Source organism: Calonectris borealis, chromosome 24 (assembly GCF_964195595.1).
Source record: "Calonectris borealis chromosome 24, bCalBor7.hap1.2, whole genome shotgun sequence".
Classification (NCBI taxonomy): Eukaryota; Metazoa; Chordata; class Aves; order Procellariiformes; family Procellariidae; genus Calonectris; species Calonectris borealis.
In genome coordinates, this window is record NC_134335.1 from 3474563 (window position 1) to 3493378 (window position 18816).

The 18816-nt window shown below is 49.1% G+C and overlaps 2 protein-coding genes across 13 annotated transcripts; both read left to right on the forward strand.

The window, feature by feature from the left end:
• The first annotated feature begins 2441 nt into the window (after window positions 1–2441).
• LOC142092669 (TLC domain-containing protein 5-like) lies at window positions 2442–7548 on the forward strand. Of its 7 annotated transcripts, none has more exons than XM_075172945.1 (3): window positions 2442–2542; window positions 3056–3252; window positions 3937–7548. In XM_075172945.1, the coding sequence occupies exons 2-3, from the start codon at window positions 3057–3059 to the stop codon at window positions 4473–4475; spliced, it is 735 nt and encodes a 244-aa protein (XP_075029046.1). In that variant the 5' UTR covers window positions 2442–2542; window position 3056; the 3' UTR covers window positions 4476–7548. The 7 variants fall into 7 exon arrangements, 4 of the variants coding, with proteins under 4 accessions (XP_075029046.1, XP_075029048.1, XP_075029047.1 ...); XM_075172947.1 differs by having other exon boundaries at window positions 2500–2542; window positions 3053–3252; XR_012677149.1 differs by lacking the exon at window positions 2442–2542 and having other exon boundaries at window positions 2551–3252; window positions 3937–5037; window positions 5969–7548.
• LOC142092668 (TLC domain-containing protein 5-like) lies at window positions 4621–16323 on the forward strand. Of its 6 annotated transcripts, none has more exons than XR_012677147.1 (4): window positions 4694–4774; window positions 11777–11976; window positions 12399–14104; window positions 14407–16323. XR_012677147.1 is itself a non-coding variant. In XM_075172940.1 (3 exons), exons 2-3 carry the CDS (start codon window positions 11778–11780, stop codon window positions 12935–12937), a joined length of 738 nt encoding a protein of 245 aa, XP_075029041.1. In that variant the 5' UTR covers window positions 4621–4709; window position 11777; the 3' UTR covers window positions 12938–16323. The 6 variants fall into 6 exon arrangements, 4 of the variants coding, with proteins under 4 accessions (XP_075029041.1, XP_075029040.1, XP_075029044.1 ...); XR_012677148.1 differs by having other exon boundaries at window positions 14445–16323; XM_075172940.1 differs by having other exon boundaries at window positions 4621–4709; window positions 12399–16323.
• The last annotated feature ends 2493 nt before the right edge of the window (window positions 16324–18816 follow it).

Consider the following 18816-nt stretch of genomic DNA (forward strand, 5'->3'; position numbering starts at 1 on the left):
TTGTGCAAACACATCATGAGAGTTGATCTCCACTGAAAAGTTTATAAACACAATAACAAGTCTCTCAGATTTATTGATAAACTGGTCCTGAATAGGAAAACAAACACTAGCAGCTTGTTTGTTTCACTAAAAGCTACAGTTGGAAGGGAAAGGTCTTCATTCCCATCTTCTAGGAATACTTCCAGCCTCACAGGAGCATCTATGGGATTGAAAATATACAGAGCAGGAAATTCCAGCTTTCCAAGACTAAGAGTCACCTTGCACAGCCATAGAGAAACAATGCAGGGAACAATTGCTCACAAGCAGATGTGCCTCACAGTGGCTATAAGAACTCACATAATCTCCTGAACAACCTGCTCTGCTACCAAAGCAGCCCTTGTGCCTGAACAGTCTCCACGCTCTCTGTCCCCACACTTCTCTTGGGGAGAAGAGCTCCTCCGCTCCTCCACCATTAGGACTCAAGCATCAGTGATGTGAACCCCAGGTGAGTGAAGAGCCAGCTGTCAGCTGAGTCCCTGTCTAAAAACACCTCTGTGGGTCCCATCCCTATCACTTGTGAGTATAAGGGGTGCAACCCCATTCATCTTTTATTTTTATCTGTGGTGTGGTCATTCACAAGCTTTCTGGAGAAATGAGCCAGATCCCACTCTGCTCCAAAATCAAATCAAGGACATGGTATGCCTTTGGAAGTTATGGTGTGTCTGGAGGTAGACCTCTCTCTCTAGTTCCTGCTCTTCTCAGCCAGAGAAAACAGAACTGGCATCCTCAGAATATAAAAATGGACAAATACTCCCGATCTTCCTCTCTGATGACAGATCCTGGAGTGCATATAGGACGTGCACTCCTGTAAATGGCTGACATCAAGGGTGACTTTTCCACTTAACTGCTGTAGCAACTGCAGAGCTCTAAGTGAGCGTGCAGACCAGGTAGGAGGTGGGGTACCTGATACATCCATGATGTTTAGCAGTGTCCAAGTTCAAGCAGGACTGGGAAGGGCTGAAAAATTAACAGTTTGCTGTTGGTATTTAATTTCTTTTATTGTTCATTCCCCTTTCTTTCCTTCTCTGCTTTCCACCTGGGAGGAGAGTGAGTGCAAGCTAGGAGAACAGGGCTCTATTCCTTGCCCTTCCCAGTTTTCCCTGTGGCCTGAAGGGAGACTTTGAGCATTTCTAAGTGTCCAAATGATCCCATCAAGTGCCCTCATCATCCGCGATGCTCACAGCCTTGGGACTTACAGTCCTGGTAGAATTAGCATAGATCCTAACATTCCAATGCAATGCCTTCAGTAGCTGAGCTTAATTCAGGCTCACCTTTTCAGCTGCCAGCAGGGACTAGTGCCCGAGCTGCAGTGGGACCCCCTTTCTCTGTGCCAGGGGGTCCCTGCCTGCGCAGCCTGTAGGGTTGCTTCAGAGCAGGGGCCAAAATGCTGGCAAAGGAGAGAAAAATCAGCAAGTTTTAGCTCAAATATAAGAGCAACCTATAATCTACAGTCCAACTAGATGCATATTTTAATGTGTTACGAGAGCTTTTATAACACAGAGAAACATCCTATGGAGTGCAGCACACACAACAGACCTAAGTGACCACAGATGAGGCCTCTCCTTTAGACAGTTTTTAAAGCAAATTGAATAAACAGAAATTACACGGTACCGACACGGAGTTTGCTGTCAGGGCTTGGAGGAAGCACAGCCCTTTCCTGGTTACTCACTCCTGCCTCTGCCCAGCCCTGGTGCTCGGCCCCAGCTCAGCTCCTCGCTTACTCATCCTGTTCTGCGTGTTCTGTGTCACATCTCCCTGCGCATCCCGCACCGCTCCCCAGCTCTGGTCCCGAGCAGTCCCAAACTCACCGACTCCTGCCTCAGCCTCCCCTCCTTGCAGTCAGCACAGGACAACACAAAGGTCATCACCGTAAGGCCACCCACCCGGCCTCTGCTTTCAAAACCAGGTACAAACCTTGAAAGAGGACTCCAGGACACTTTTTTAAAAAACAACAACAAAAGGCCAAAAGCATCTCCACTCTTGCCTGACGCAGCTTTATTCTCCACTTTATTCTCCTTCATCAGAGAGAAAAACATTCAGCCAAATTAAGGCCTGGGGCCCCTATGGGCCTCTTACAGCCGGGAGGGCTGGATGGAGGTACCAGCCCGGCTGACGCACTCCAATCCCTGCGCTTACTTCCCCTACCGCCTTCCCCCTTCCCCGCGCTGTCCCCGGCAGCGCGGCCCTCTCCCTGCCCCGGGGCACGCAGCTCTGCTGCTCGGATCCCTTTTCGCCTCCGGGGTGGGTAAGCGGGGCAGAGCGGACGCGGCCGGGGAGCGGAGGGGAGCAGGTGCCCCGCGGCGGCTCGGGCAGGGGGAGCACCCCCGGGGGCGCGGAGAGCTGGGCGGGGGAAGGACCCTCCCCGGCAGGAGCTGCCCCGGCCGGGGGAGGGAGGGGAGGGAGGGGTCGATAAAAGCCGCTCGGCGCCGGCGCCGCCTCCCGTCCCGCGCGGTCCCGGAGCCCGCGGAGCCGGAGAGGGGCAGGCGGCAGCGGCGAGCCCGGGGTAAGGGGCGGGCGGAGGGCGCGGGCTGCCGGGTAACCCGGGAGAGCGCCGCCCCGGGCCGCTCCGCGGGCGCCGGTTCCTGCCCCCGGCCCCGCGCCGTGCTGGGGAGGGGTGTCCCGGCCCTCGCGTGTGCCGGCCCCCGCCGCTCCGTCCGCCGGCGAGCGGGGCGGCAGGCGGTCGGGGAGGGCTGAGCCGCTTTGGCTCCGTTCGTGCTGGGATCTTCCAAACACGGTAGGGCCTTGGTAGCGTGGAGGGGCTTGCAGGGAAATGGTGCTAAAGAGGGTCTCAGGAGAGCACCATGCTCACGGGAAGGGTACAAGGCATCTTTTGGTGGGGTTGTTTTGTTTGGTTTGCTCGTGTGTGTTTTGGTGTTTTGAGTTTGCTTGGTTGGTTTTTTTTCCCCTGGCGTTTCCGCGAGTGGGCTGGGGTGGATACCGAGACAGATGGCCTGGATGAACACCCCTTGCTGACAGGGCTGCTGTGCTCGTAACGTCCTCGCTCTCTGTTCAGCAGGATGGTTTCCATCGTTCTCGAGGTGACCTGCAGCTTTGTTGCCTGGCTGTTTCTGTACGCCTGCTTCTGCTACTGGAACAAGCACCGTTCCTACGAGTGGAGCTGTCGCTTGGTCACCCTGCTGCATGGGGTGATTGTCACCTGCCTCTCAGGTTACGTTGCTCTCTTGGATGGCCCCTGGCCTCTGACCCATGCAGGTATGTTTGGAGTCTTACCCTGGCACACGTCCTTGTGACGCAGCGTGGACACCTCTGGTTACAGGCGAAGTGGGGGGCTGATTGCTTTTGCTGCCTGTTCTCTTAGGTGTATGTTTTTGGGGCATGTTTGGGGCAGCATTTTGTTAAACTCCCTTGCTTCTTCTCCAGCTCTTACCACTTCTTACTGTTAATTTTTTGGGGTTTTTTGGGTTTTGTTTTGTTTTATCCATGTACGTATTGAAAGTTTTCAGGTTGGCAGCTTGAGATTATTGCAGCATTAGGTGTAGCAATGTGTTGAGAATAGACTAAATGCTGTTCGCAGCTTTAAGGGTATAATAACTCCTGGCATTCGGCTGTGGGGTTTTGTTTGCTGTTTTCTGTCATTAAATCTCAAATAGTTCTGCTGATGGGGGTCAGCCTTTCCATCCCTGCTTTCTAGAAGGGTGGAGAGAAAAAGAGAAACAGGAGTGTGGCAGGATGGGATGGCCTGACTGGGTCTGCTGGGCAGGCTGAAGTGTGAAGGGAGAGCAGAACCAGGCAACCAAGCTTCCAGCCTGGCACTTGGCCCATAGGATAAGGCTGGAAACTAAGGAGGAAAGAGGCGTACTCACAACCTGTATTGCTCCATGTTGTAGAAGAATGTCTTAACTAAGACCCCAGGCTTATGTACATCTTTCATTTCAGGTTCACCAAACACATCTCTTCAGATCCACGTGCTGTCGCTGACCTTGGGTTACTTTATCTTTGACCTGGGCTGGTGCCTGTGTTTCCAGACAGAGGGGGACCTAATGCTGTTCCATCACACGCTGAGCATCTGTGGCATGATCATGGTGCTGGGGCTCGGGAAGTCTGCTACAGAAGTCAATGCTGTTGTATTTGTTAGCGAGATCACCAACCCACTGCTCCAGACCCGCTGGTTTCTGCGGGAAATGGGGTGTTACCACACTTTCCTGGGAGAGGTGGTGGATTTCTTCTTTGTGCTCCTCTTCCTGGTGCTGCGAATCGGGGGAGGAGCTTTGATCATGTATGCGATGGTGACATCCCCTGATCCCAGCTGGCTCCTCAAGGCTGGAGGCCTGGCCATGTACACTGTATCTTTGGGGTTCATGGTTGAGATCTGCCACTTTGTCAGGAGGAAAATGTTGAAAAAATACCGTTCCTGGACATGCCCGAGGAGTATGAATGCACCTGTGAAAACTAATGGACACTTGACAGCTCATTAACGGGTTGTGGATGACAATCCCCTGGGCTAGGGTCCTGCCTACTGAAGCCTATTCCTGTGAAAAGAACTCCTAAAAGTGATGTGGAACTGACTTTCTGGCACTGGTCTGCTGCCCCTTGGAGGAGATGAATCAGCGCTAGGAACACGGGAAAGCTGACAGAAGAGGGGTTTGAGTGGAAATCTGAGGAACCTGGCATGTCTACTGAACTCCAATTGCCTGACTTCTCCAGCAATGGTACAGTCTCAAGGAGGGTGGCAATGCCAGACCTATTCAGCCCGCAACCAGTAATGGCACAGTCTGTACGTTCTGTAATCATTTTGGAAGTAGAATTATTTTACAGTGTAGAGCTGGAAAATCAAATCTGAAAAATTCCATCTCCTGCCAGTGGGATCGGGTAGGGGTGTGACCTAGCAAAGATTTACTGAGCCTCACTCTCCCTTAATCCTGGAGTTGGACAACACACTTGACTAAGTACTTGGATGAAAGCCTCTGAATAGGATTCAAGTGCTTGCAGGGGTATAGTGGAATTGTCCTTTGAGTGTGTGAAGTGATGGTACTTGAGGTGAGGCAATGTTTTACCTCATTGTTTTTAATGATACATTTCTTTTTTTTTTTTTTTAAATACTTGCATTCAAGCAGATACGGATCTTAGAGCAGTGTGACTTCACTGGGATTGAGTCAGGGCCTTGCAAACTCCCTTGCAAACACGAGTCAAGAATTAGACTTAGGCCAATAAACTCCATAAGCAGGCATTCATCTAGCCTTGGATTGCTTTAAGAAAAAAACAGGCATTTTGTGGGTGAGGGATGACAGAGAACAGCCCTCTCTGGATGCTCTTTCTGTTCTGGGGTTGGCTCATTTACAAGCCACTTTAAGCTGAATGCATGGCTAACGAGTCTAATAAGTGACTGTATTTTCAGGGGTGACAGTAATGTTTAGGCAGATCTCAATGTAACATCTGCTCCATACCAGCAGGTCTTGGAGTATGGACCAGTTCTCTTGTTTTCTTTACCTCTCAGAATTGTGTTTCGACATTTCCCCTGGGGTTTTAATGTGAATTTCCCTCTGTTTAAGGCTGCAGTTCAGATTTAGTCTCCCATAAAAGCCTTGCTTACAGTTGAGGAACAAATGGCCTTGTGTTGCCCTCAGGCTTAGCAAGGCTGGCTGCCTTTCCTTCCTGCTTTCAAAGACCTTGTTTAGAACAGCTTCTTCATGGAGCTAAAGAGCCCCTTAAACAGCCTGTATGGCTCTTGCTCAAGTGAGGCGTCACCCCTGCTGCCAAGGTGAAGGAGGGGAGCAGTGGGAATACAGCTGCTGTGGGGATGCAGCCTTACTAGCTCCTCCATGCCTCTTATCTCACTAACTTCAGCACTGTTCAGTGCAGATACCCGCCTTGGCTGGACGTTAGAATAAGGTGTATGCGGAGATTAAAAAATGACATGACATGAAATGAAATAACCTAACTTTTGACATGCCCTCTGAATGCATTGCAGGTGTGAATCCAGGCAAGTTAGCAGGCTAATATGTTTAGGAAAAAAGGAGCCTTGCACTCCGGATACCTTGCCAGCATGGCTCTGGGGGCCTGGCCTCACGGGGTATGAACGCTTGCCAGAGTCACTGTGCTCTTCTGGAAACTCCTGTGAGTGATGAGACTTCTAATAAAGTTATGTTCTCTTTTTAAAAAGAAACAACTGCTGTAATGTTCTTTTGTTCCGGGTCTTAAGGAGGCAACTGAAGTTAATGCTGAGGAAAACAGGCTTGAGGGTAGCCGAAGCATGCTAAGGCTAGTAGTCACCGGCAAAGCTCTGGCTCATGCAGTTCAGGAAGGAGTGAGCTGGTGGGGAAACAAGCACAGACTGAGCCATGTGCTCTGGAGCTCAGGCTTGAGGTGTGAAGGATAGATGAGGGTCAGTTGAAGCTCAGATTTGTGACTAATGTACCCATAACCTGCCTTGCCAATGAATCACAGTCAGCATCACAGGGAACTTGAGAATGGGCCATTAAACTGAAGTGTTTGCTCTTGATGGACGCAAGGTCACCAGGTAACTTAAATTCTGGTCATGGCCTACATCCCAGGTTGCCTTTTTTTCTCTGCAGCACCAATGCCTCTCTGTTGCATTTCATCCTAGGGATGACCAATTCAGAAGGGATGGGTTGCAAGGTGGTTTGTCTACACTATCTTTGGAGAAGCAGTTGAAAGCATGAGAACATCTTTGGGTTTATGAGATGTCCTAAGCCACTGCTGAGTGGCTGTTTCCAGCTGAGAACCTGCTACTGCTGGGCCAGGATTCTGCTGTCTGGAGTGGAGGTGGGCCTGGGATTAGCTTCCAGCAAGAAAACTCTCTTCCTTCAGCTGAGGGACAGTAATCCAGTGCACCCAGCTTGCTTGCATGCAAAACAGAACTGATGGTAGTTACCCTGTGAGATTTAAAGCAAAGTAAGTGCCCTCAGGTGGTCATGCACCACATCTCATCTAAGGATAGTTTTAGTGTTAAACCCTCTAATGTGATGCTAGAAAAGTATCTGGCTTCATCCTCAGTATCCCATTGGATTTCTTATTTGCTAACAATTCAAATAATGTAATTTTTAATACAGGTGCCTGATTTTTATCTGTCAAATATCCTTGAGGGCTTTTACAGTCACAAAAAGTGAGCATCAGTCTTGGCCTATCACTGAGGAAGGCTATTGGACTCTTGTGTATTTCCAGTTCTTCCATATTTCCAGTTTATTTTTGGGCAAGAATTTTCCCAGTGTGGGCAAGCTAATATGTTCTGTGACCCTTCAGTGTTGTAAGCTCTCATTAGAATAGGTACAGAAAGAAGACAAGAAGAAATAATGTACTGCTGAGGGAGGGTGCAGCTATACTAAAATGGGTAGCAATGTGCAAATAACCGTTAGCAGAGGTTCCCGTCCTGAGCTGTTTTGCTGAATGCTATTCATCTGCAGGCAAAATGAGCCAGTGCAACTCAGCCTGCCTATTTAAATGGCTGACTCTGCACAAAGCAAACAAGAAAATTAGTGTATAAGCTGCACCTAACTTCTGGTACAATCCACTGTGAGATGATTTAACTTGCCACCTTGCATCTCACTAGATGCAAATCTTGCACATTGTATGATCCAGAACAAAAAAACCCACAACTCCTTCTCTATATTCTACCTCAGGCATTAAATGGTCCTTGCCTTGTTAGGACTTTTGGAGTGCTCTTCTGTGACCATCTCTGTTGTTCTGCCTGGCAACACAGTTTCTGTGCTATGAGTCAACGTTAACCCTATAGCTTTCTGTCTGTCAACACTGTTCTGTATCCCAAGCTAAATATTAGAACAGCTCCATCTCAGTTGTTATTGAGGCTATGGGAGGGGGCCTGGTGCCTGATCCAGCAAAGGTGGAGGAAAGCTAGATGAGACCTAAGATTTGTCAGAGAAGCAAATGCACTATTAATGCTAGTGAGGATGTCGTGCTGAAACAGCTGAAGGATGAGCGCCTTGTAGCGATAGGAACCTGCGCCTGGCCTGAACTGGAAAAGTAAGATAGAGAGATATCCAGTTGAAAACAGGCTCATTACAGGTGCTGTAAGAGGCAGGACAAGCCACTCCCACCACCTGTATTTCAAAAGGTAAAACTTTACAGGATGAAGGAAAAAAAAACCACCACCCTACTTCTGGGTGTGAGCGATTGTTTTGATTGCACCTTATGAAAGGAGAGTGTTGGTTGGAGGAACATTTTTGTAAGCTACTTTAGGTGTCCTGCATGAGCCCCGGATTTTGCTCCTCTGTGGTTGTAAATGAAGGGAGGAGAGAGAAAAGATGTGGTTTAGCACTGAATGCTCGTAGTAAGAAGAAGTTGCTAGGCTTTGTAACTGCTGTATAAGCATTGGCTGAGAGGGTATGTTTAGGGCAGGGCTGTGTCCTTCCCCAGCCTGCTGAAGCTGCATGCTCTCTGCTGTGCCTGGACGATGAACCCCGCGGGGCATGTTACCTTGAGGCTGGTGCTCTACTGACGCAGTTTTGCAAGTTCTGTAGAAGAGTCGGTTCACATCAGGCGCTGCCTGGGTGTGAGTAAAGCAAGCCCGCGTCTGCCTGCAGCCGTGTGGTCACGCCTCTTACCTCAGGGACACGTGAGACGATTGAAGCGGGTCGTGGGTGCGTGGGAATCATTTCCTGTGCCCACAGGCTAAAGCGATGCTGTATGTGTGGGCGCCCGGTGGGAACATGACCCGCCTCTTGCTCTGTGAGCAACCACCTGTCGGGCATTGAACCGAGGTCCTCCCCAGACAGCGAGGCCTGCAGACCTGCGAGTTAGAGCGCTCGGGGCCAGCCCCGAAGGTCACCAGCCTCTTAGCTGGCTTTAGGAGGGATGCGCAACGGGGCCGCGACGGCCTGCGGGGCGAGGCGGGAGCGGGGCGCCCGCGGGGAAGCGGCAGTGCCGGGCGCTGCGCTCCGCGGGGGGCCGGCCGGGAGCGCCGCGGCCCCCTCCCTGCCGCGGCCGAGGCGGGCGGCGGCGCCCCCTCCGCTCCCTTCCCGCGGCCCTTGCCGTCCCTCCTCCCCGCCAGCAGGTGCCCCTCGGCCGCCGCCCGGCCGCCGCCGCTTCCTCTTCCCGGGCGCCGGGGGGCGGCGGAGGCGCGGCGCCGGGCCGGCCCCAGCAGCCGCGTCCCTCCAGGTGGGTGCGCGGGGCCGCGGCGACCCCGGGAGGGCTGCGGGAGCCGGGGCGGCCGGGCCGAGCGGGGCGAGGGGCAGGGCCTGGCCCCGCAGCCTTCCCCGGCGGCTTGCAGGCTGCAGCCGCGGGGCGGGCATCTTCCCCGAGGGCGGCGGCGTGCGGCGGCCCGGCCCCCGCAAAGCTGCGGACGCCGCTGGAGAAGAGCGGGGCCGGGAGGCGCGGAGGCGAGCGGTGCTTGTTCGCCGCCAGGCCCGCGGGCAGGTGGGGCGAGCGGGGCGGGAGGCCCCGGGCCGGGTGCGCGGCGGCGGCGGGGAGAGGGCGGCTGGCTGCGGGCGGGCTGAGTCCGTGGTTTGGGGCACGTTGTTTAGGCTCTCTGCGCTCCTCCATTTTTCATTTGTTTAAAAAAAAAAACAAAAAAACAAACAAACAAAAAAAAACCAAACAGGAAATAACGGTGCTTTGCTGGAGGTGCCCGTCTGGTTTTTGAGCTCTTTCGGGGAGAGCAGGGCTGTTCTGGACTCGGTTTTTAGGCATGTGTAATTATTGTAGAGCCTGCTTTCGTTCATGACCCCATTGCTACTGGTGGTACAAACGATTATCATTACTGATGTTTTTAAAGGATATTGCCCTTTCCAGAGTGTGGGGACAGGCATAATTCACAGGTGCAATATATATTGTGTATGCTAATGACAAATGTTGAGTTTTGATCTGCAATTGGAAGGTAGCCCCCATCTTTCTTCCCAGGGAATGGAGAAACATCTTTTTCACAAACAGGCATGGAAGACACCTCAAAATGTTTAAAAGGTCATTCCTCTTCCTTCTACCAGGCTTCTCCAGCTGGTCAATCCCTTTTGTCACATCAGAATTCTTCCTGCCTTATCTGCCCTGACTCTAAATGCATATGGACCTCAAGTACCCGGGATGTCAATGGAAACACCCGGTCACTCATCCTGAGGCCCATTATACCATAATGGTTTTGTTTACCCAGCCTCCTAAGTCATTCCTGGTAATACTTGCAACAGGCCAAACAAGAAGGTTGGGCATTGCAAATCTGACTCCTCATCATGCGTAGTCCTTTTGGTGTTCCCCAGCCCTGGGTGTGAATCCAGCACGCTGGTCAGCAGGTACCAGCAGGACCAGTGGTGCTTTTGCTATTGCACAACTGGAAACTCGCGTATCCCAGAGCGTGACGCAACTTCTTTTGATGCGCTTCCCTGAATACTCAGGAGTAATGAGACACATCTTATGTTTCATGGAAAACTATTATAAATATGAATGAGATGTGGTTATTAGAGTATTATGTATTTGGGGGGCTTTTAGCAACAAGAGCAGTGTCCTCCACCACAGATGTTTATGCACTGTAATTTTGTTCTGGCAGTATGTCTTTTGCTTTTTTGAGGGATTCTGTATTGCACAGTGAGTGACGGAAGCTGTATAAAAGAAATACTGTTGAAAAAAATCTTTATGAGCATAGTTTCTAATCCTTTTGTATCAAAAAGATTTGGAGGTCTTGGTGCCAGAAAAGATGAAATGAAGTCTGCCGTTAGGAGAGCTAAGTGGTTTTCACCTTGTCTCACACCTCTCAGACTGCAGAGGAGGGAGCGTCCAGCGCCCTGCCCAGGGGAGGTGCGGGGCAGGGCGGGAGCACCCGTGGAGTGCAGCCAGGGTGGGAAAGGGACTGGCTGTGTGAGTGCTTGGCTGTTCCCGAAGGTGGTGGGCCGCTTTATCCGATCACCGTTTGCTGGGGGATGCTTTGTTCTAGTCTGAGCTTTGTCCTCATGTGCTTACGAAGAAGCTTGAACTATATGTTGTTCCACTGGAAGTTTTCCTTGGGAGGAGAAGGGGATTTTACTGTGGTTTTTTCCCAGACTGTCCTGGAAATGTTAGTGCTGGGAGGTTAAAATTCAGTAGCAGGAGGAGATGGCAATGCCTTTGTGTTTCTCTTGACACATTTGCAGTTGGTGTCACTGCACTGGGAAGAGTATCAGTGGACCTAGCAACAGACTGTGTGGTTTTGGGGTTTTCTTATTTTTTTGTTTCAGGACCAGAGGAACCAAGCTAGTAAACAGCATGACAGGACGAGTAGGTCAGGTGGTGCAACACAAGCAGACCAGTCAAATGCAGATATATGGGCAGGGAACTAAAACGAAGGGGCAGGCATAGCTCTGGATCAAAGCCTTATTGCTGGATGTGGCGCCCCTCAGCCTGTCCCTCAGGCAGTGCAGGTAAGCCCTAACATTTTCCAGCAGATCCTACATTGTAGACTGGTTGGGGAAGTCCTCTGAGGTGCTTTACCAAGTCGTGGTATGTTTTCGTTCAACCAGGCTAGGAACTCACTGCTTTACAAGGTCATTGCTTTCAGTGTGTCTTCCCACAGCTGAGGTGACACTGGTGGGGGTCTGTGTGCTGGTGGCCACATGGTGAATGTGCCCTGATTTTCAGGGATACGCTTCTTTGATGTAAGCCTTTCCCCAGAGGAACCGCAGTTCCTCTGCAGAAAAAATTTGTCAGGAGCAAGCCACACCATCAGAAGACAGCACTGTACACTCAGGGCTGGTGGTTACGGGTGAAATGCTGCACTGGGTTGTGCTAACACTGCCGAAGGCTATACCTTCTGATGCATTTTGTCTTTCCGTTCCTGTGACAGGATGCTGTTCCCCCTGCCTCTGCGGGTAGCCTGCAGTCTGCTTGCCTGGCTCTCTCTCTACGCTTGGTTCTGCCATCGCTACAAGCACCGGAATTATGAATGGAGCTGCAGGCTGGTCACGCTGACCCATGGCATCCTTGCTACCTGTCTCTCTGCTTACATTGGCTTTATTGATGGTCCCTGGCCTTTGAGTCACCCAGGTTAGTAATGAAAGTTGTGGTCCCAAGTCCCCCAATGGGTGTTGGCACAAAGTGGGGTTCTCCTACCACCTCAATATCCAGCCCACTTGAGGAATGATGATTGCAATGATATCTGAGCTGCTTTGTGATGTAAAGTACTAGGGAAATGGAGAGACTGGTACTGTATTTTGCTAGTGTAATGGCCCTCCCCAGCTGCAATCTGGCAGAGTGTGTGATCACGTTGTGTGGCCGTTATGTGTGTGCAACTGTTAAACTAACAACTATAGTATTGTGACTTGTCTGACTTCTCCAGCTGAGCTGTGATCAGTACAAGCTAATACCAGCCTGCCAGTGCGGAAGGTGAATACCCCTTCCTTGTCTCGGATCCTGCCTGCTTGTTGCCTCCATGCTTTAAAGCTCTGTCTGGTGTCTTTGTGTTTCAGGATCACCCAACACAACTCTTCAGGTACATGTGCTGTGCCTTAGCTTGGGCTACTTCCTCTTCGACCTTTGTTGGTGTGTGTACTTCCAGACAGAGGGTGCCCTGATGCTGGCCCACCATCTGGTGAGCATCTTGGGCATCACAGCATCGTTGGCACTCGGGGAGTCAGCTGCGGAGGTCAATGCCGTCATCTTTGGTAGTGAGATCACTAACCCGCTGCTGCAGGCCCGCTGGTTCCTGAAGGAGATGGGGTGTTACCACAGTTTCACGGGTGATGTGGTGGATTTCTTCTTCGTGGTCCTCTTCACTGGGGTGCGGATTGGAGTGGGGGCCTGGCTGATGTACTGTGAGCTTGCTTCTCCCAAACCCAGGTGGTACATTAAGCTGGGGGGTGTCATCATGTATGCTGTCTCCTGGGTTTTCATGGTCAGCATCTGTCGCTTCGCTAGGAGGAAAAGCATGAAGAAGTACCACGCTTGGAGGAGTCGGAAGAGTGATGAGTTATACTTGAAAACTAATGGACATCTGAAAAACCACTGACTGGATGCTGAGTAAAGACTTCCTCGAGTTCACAATCTGGCACGAAGGGGATCGTGCCTGAAATGCCACTGTTGGGAGAGGAGCCAACACACGTTAGCAATTCTGGAGCCAAATTTATCCCTGGCGTAACTCCATTGAAATCCGTGGAGCTATGCCATGGATTCATTGGATCTGCAGTGTTTGGCCTGGCAGAGGCTGTCTCAGTGTGTATGTAAGCATACACTAAATGATACGAGTGAAAGAAGGGCTAATTTTACAGACTAAACATAACTAGTCCAGCAGTATGGGTGTAAATAGTAATGTTAGTAACTAACTCCTTCAGCACTGGTAGAATCTTGGAAGAGAGGAGAAAATAACACTAGATCTTCATGTTCAGTGTCCTGTACAGTCTAGACAACTAGAGTGACTCTTCATACTCTTAGGAAGAAGCATGTTGTAGTGTTTCATCAGAGTTGGGATTCCTGGCTCTTCCACCAACTTGTTATGCGACCTTGGGCAAGTCACATAACTAACTCTGTGCCTAATTTCCCCATCTGTGAATTGGGGGTGATGGAGCTGATCCATCTGTGTTATGCACTTTCAGATCTTTACTTGAGAGGTGCTATATAAATGCAAAATGATGGTTGTTATCTGCACTTGTTCATTATCCATATGTTTCCTTTGGGAGAAACGATTTTGGTGGTTGAGCTAGAGTGTGACTCTAGAAAGAACAGTATTTTAGGTAGGTCGTGGTTTCCTACCCTTTCTAATTCCTTTTAATAACTTATTAAATAACACATCAATAACTTATTTTTCAGTAGTGTCCAGAAGCTCTAATCAGCACTGGCGCCTTGCAGGACTAGGTGCTCTGTGAATACACCCAAAGACACAGCCCCTGATGTGAAACGCTTCTCTGACTTTTCCCTCTCCTTCATCCCTGACTGTTACAACTCCACCCACCCCCTCCAAATACTGCTTTAGCTCGTTGAGCGACCAACACTTTCCGTTACGAGAAGCCCCATCAGGACTTCTGTGGTTTTCTGGCTGATGGACCAAGCTCTGATTTGTCTGCAGAATGCCAAAACTCCCTCTGCTGTGCTTATTGGCCCAAATGCAGGCATAGTGTGGAGCCAGCCTGAGACCAAACGGCATGCCTTGAGATTGTCAGACAAATACCTTCCCCAAGCTGTAAGTAACTTTTAAAAATAAGAACAGTAAATGCAGAGTGTTTTACTGCAGCAATCTGCAAACAATCTGTACTTGCTGGTTTTGGCAATCTAAAGGGAACAGGGGCCAGAACCTGATTTGTAGTGAAAGCTGTGTATTTCTGTTGCCCTTGAAAGTATCATCCCAGATTCAGGTCAGTGTGTCTGAACCCAGAGTCTGCCTCAGTGCTTGGGGATAGTGGGGTACTGTAGGTGAATGTCTGGGAGCTCTGTGGAAAAATGATTGAAAAACACTTGAAACTAGCATTGATGATTTTTCCCCAGGACCATAGGTACCAGTTTTGACAAGAGTGTTTCCTCAGATCCAAATTGGGATTTCTGGTTGAAGAGTGGCCAACATGCATCTTCAAAACATGGTGGCTAAGTGGAAGAGCTACCCAGCTTCAAATCTGTCCTCTGCCCTGTTCAAGCCAGAGACCTAACCTTGGCTCTCTTTCATCTGAAGTGATGCCTTGACCCCTGGTCTTTGAATTCACTTTTGTCTCCCTGATTGGATCTGGGTCACTTTATAATGAAGTGAGCATTTATAGGGTAAGAGAGACTTATTTTACAGCCTAATAATTAAAGAAGCGAGAGGTGCAGAACCTGGCCTTTTTTAAGCAAAAAAGTGAACCTGACTGGAAGAAAAAATAAGCGTTACTTATCTGGTCCCATTTGCAGGGAAAAACTGTCCCCCAGTTGGCAGCTTCTGGTGTTTATTTCATTGTATGTTCTTAAGCGCTGTTCCTTTGTTATTGGTATCGTTATGATCATTTGTTTTGAGCCTCAGCACCAGGCCTCCAGTGCAGCTCAGGTGCCAGTTCTGCGGTGAGCCTTGCCTGTTGCAGCCAAAGACCTGAAGAGCCTAAAGCACTTCAGATTAGCAGAGCCAACTGATGGGTGAAGTGATCCTGAAAAGGCAACTTGACTCATTTAGCACAGCACAGTGATATGCCTATTGAGCCTTGAAGGGAGACAAGAAGGGCTAATTGGGCTTGCTGGTTCTCTCCCAGCTCTGCTGCTGCTGTTGGGCATGTCAAGGAGCCTTTTTGCCTCAGCTTACCCACTTCATTAAGTGGGTACAGTATTACCTACCTCGTGGGGTGCTTTCTTTTGTTAACACTAAGCCACCTTTGATGAATGCTTGGTGGTCTGTGTCAAGCTGTGCTGTGTAAAGGCAAAATGGTGCTGCTTTGAGTGAAGCACTTCTCACTATGACCCGTCATCAGTACTTTATCACTTGAACATGGCACTTCCCAGCATCTGGCTTGCCTCACAAAAGCAGGAGTCCAAGGTGTTTTGCCGTGGTGCTTATGGGTAGGAGTCAAAAGGAGTAAGCTAGACACGTGCGTAAAGATCAGCCATGCTGCTTCTTGTTCAGGTGGACTCCCAAGTTGAAGAAAGAATGTCTGGTGGGTTTTCCCTAGTAAGGATTGCAGTAAATCTGGAGCCAAAAGAGTTTCAGCAGCCAGCCTGACCAGGGAATAAAGGCTCAGCAGCAAGTCCTGAAGAAATGTAGGTGAAAACAGCCTGTTCATTTCTCTGTGCAGCTGTTGACTTGCCCACCAAGAAGACTTTCCTGAGCAGTCCTGATGATTTGGACTCTGGCCTCTGCTGAGTTTGGTGTGCAGCTTAATGCATGGTTACAGCCCTTCTGTGGGGGCTGGACAGCCCATACCTGACCAAGTGAATAAGGATGTCGGTTAGTGACTGCAGGTATCTATGAAACACCTTGTGTGAAGATGTTTTGAAAGATAATGTACTTAATGGCTGAGCGGTCCCCTTCTTTGAACTGGGGGGGAAACTTGGTTGGAAGAAGTAGAGCACTGTGATCGATGTTGAGGCTTTAGAAGTTAAACAAGGGCACCGGGAAACAAAAGAGCTATTAGGAATGGCTTTATGAGGTAGAGCTAGCAATGATGTCTCCGAGCAAGGCCTCATAGTCTGTCTAGTGTGCTCCAGCACAGAATCACAGACCCAGAAGAAGTATAAATTTCAAGCTATGGAAGCACATGGTGGGACCTGTCCTCAGGCTAGTCCATAGTGGCTAGACCAAATTGTAAAAGGAAACTGCAGAACTAGTGTGAAATAATAACTTGTGTTTGAATTACTGTGTAATAGCGACTAATGTTCCACCAGTGAATGGTGTAGATGCTTTGTATTATGTTTTATAAAATAAAGATTATTTAATTCTATGAAGAATTTGTTTTCTCTCCTTGGACGCAGTTTTTAAGTTGTATTGCGTATTGCTGGATAAGTCGGCATTGCTAGTGTAAATGCACAAAGTGATGGTTGGTGGGTGCTTTTTAGGGACTGAGCCAACAACTTGTACAGCTTTCACCATTACTGCTTCTTGGACATGTTAACAGGCAGAGAAACCACTCTTCTTTGCAAGGATGTCATGAGGAGTACTTAGTAGTTTGGTGTTTGCTAACAGGTGCTTTCAGGTTGCTGACTGGCTGAACAGGGTGCATTTCTTCCATAACATTTGTTCCCAGGCCTTTCATGCACCTATCCTCGAGCAACTTGAAGAGCAAAAATGTTTCCTTTGTTTCCCATGCCCTATATGCTGAAGGAGAAGGTTCTCCGGTGTTTCCACACCATGAACCATGAGCTCTTCTCATTCGTAAACTAAACATTGTTGCCTAGGAATTGCTTCTTTGGAAAGTCTGATAGGAAGAGAGTATGATTTAGCATTAATGTTGCCTTGTGTGGGGGTACTTGCAGCTGTAGAGATGAGCCAAAATCAGCACTGTGCAAAAGTGCAGATTTAATCTGGGGTCCGAGAGGTGCATGCTGTGGTGTCGTTGCTTATGGATTGAGCAGCTGTCTTCATTCAGAGCCAGAGAGAAACTGCAGGGCTGTACATCTGCTGGGAGCTGTGTGTATCATGTTCTGTTCACGCCCCAAAGCTCCCTGGGCAGGACTGACTGTGCCGCATAATCTGCTGTGGGAGATGTGAGCTGCCAGGAGGATGTTGTGCAGGGCTCAGGTCTGTTTGCGCAGGGGCTTCTTTTGCCCTTGATGCAATAGCTTAGCACTGGGAAAGCCGCCAACACACAGAACAGCTTTGTCAAGTGATTTAGAAAGTTGTGCACTCCTTTTAAAAGCTCTGCTTCAAAGGATGCTCCTAAAATAAGAGGAGAGGAAAACATTTCTTTTAGTGATGCTTTCAGCGATTGCAGTAAGAGACCTAGGCACCAACAAGAATTTGTGTGAATGAGGCACCGTACAGACCCAGAACCAAAGAAGGGCCCTGCCCTGCGTGGCCTGTACCAGCCGCTCTGAAACTGTGTGTAGCCAAGCCACGCTCAGGAAAGACCTGAATGTAGTGTTGTGTTTGTTGTGTTGGTAAGGAATAGCTATCTGCCTTGCTTATGGTCACAGCATTTTACCAGAGGTCCAGCATGCCAAAAGTCTGTTTTCTATAAATAGTTAAGCCAATTTAGTTGTTTGGATGTAACCCTTAAATCTACCTCAAAATCCTCCAGCGCTGGGGAGCAGCTGTGTAGTGTTGAGCCCTCTAGAGATGCTGGCCTGTTTATACCCTACAAGCAGCCTGGCTGCATGATGAAGGGGTCTTGGGGACTGCAATAATTTATCCTGGGTGTTTGTTTAATCTCTGAGGTAGTCCAGAAGCAGAAAAGAAAGTACAGCGGCATTCTGAAGCTTTGCTTTAGAGCTGCAAGCATCTTCCAAGTTCCATGTCTTCAGGAATGCCACTCCAGAATCTAGCCTTAAGTCAATGGGCAAATGTGCTTTGACTGTAAAGAGAGAAATCCGCCGCCTCCCCATTTTATTTCATTTTTTATCTTCCCATTATTTCTTTTAAAGCCATTCCTTCCCTGCTGCCTGCCTTTTGCCTCTACTCCAGGCCCTGCAGTAGGGCTTTTTAAAATTAACCTCCCCTTTCAGTCCTCTGCCCTCTTTTCCTAACTGAACTCCTTATTTGTATTTGAAGAAATTGCAATTTTATGATATTCAAGGCTTTATTCCCTTGCAACAGTAGTCCCAGCACTGATGAAAAAGCATAGCATTTTAAGTCTTTGGAGTCTGCTCTTAGACTAATACCAGTGCTGTCAGCAGGTCTGTTTCTTGGACAAAAAAACATGAGAGAATGTTTTAAGCTTCATAGAAGTTGTTGGTATGTTCCTGATACTTGCAGACTTTGTATAGCTTGGCTGAATGTAAAATAACACGCCTGCTGCCATTTCCAAAGAAATCAAATTTCAGAGACCAAGGGAGAATCAGACAGCATTAGCTTTGTGTTGCATAAGCAATTTCTGGGCAAGGAGCAACTCTCTTTTGGTTATACCAATGTACCAGCACTTTACTCTTTCCAAGTCAGCTTCATTATGTGCTCTAGTAAATCCGGGTAAGAGAGGGTGTTAGCTTTTGCTGGCTTTGTCCTGTTTCCCTCAAGTTCCAGGGGGAGTTTGGCAGCTGATAAGTTGGCAACATAAGGGATCTTTAGAAAATGACTTTAAGAAGGAACTGAACAGATCAAGGTGTATGGAAAAGCTTTTGCAAAGTAAGAAGGGTTTACCGGTAGTTAATTTCGTATGGGAAGGAGAAAGTGTTGGTTTCTGTGGCTTCTCAAATGTTACAAAGTACAGGTTTTCAGCAATGCTTGTATTATGTTGTTTTTTGAATTGTGTATCGTGTCAGAAGGTTAAGATCTGTTCAGTGTAACTG

Excerpts from the sequence above, each read along its gene's own strand:
- LOC142092669 (XM_075172945.1), top strand. The coding sequence starts at position 3,057 with ATGGTTTCCATCGTTCTCGAGGTGACCTGCAGCTTTGTTGCCTGGCTG. Across the intron at positions 3,253-3,936 it reads CTGGCCTCTGACCCATGCAG|GTTCACCAAACACATCTCTT; the intron begins GTATGTTTGGAG and ends CTTTCATTTCAG.
- LOC142092668 (XM_075172940.1), top strand. The coding sequence starts at position 11,778 with ATGCTGTTCCCCCTGCCTCTGCGGGTAGCCTGCAGTCTGCTTGCCTGG. Across the intron at positions 11,977-12,398 it reads CTGGCCTTTGAGTCACCCAG|GATCACCCAACACAACTCTT; the intron begins GTTAGTAATGAA and ends TTTGTGTTTCAG.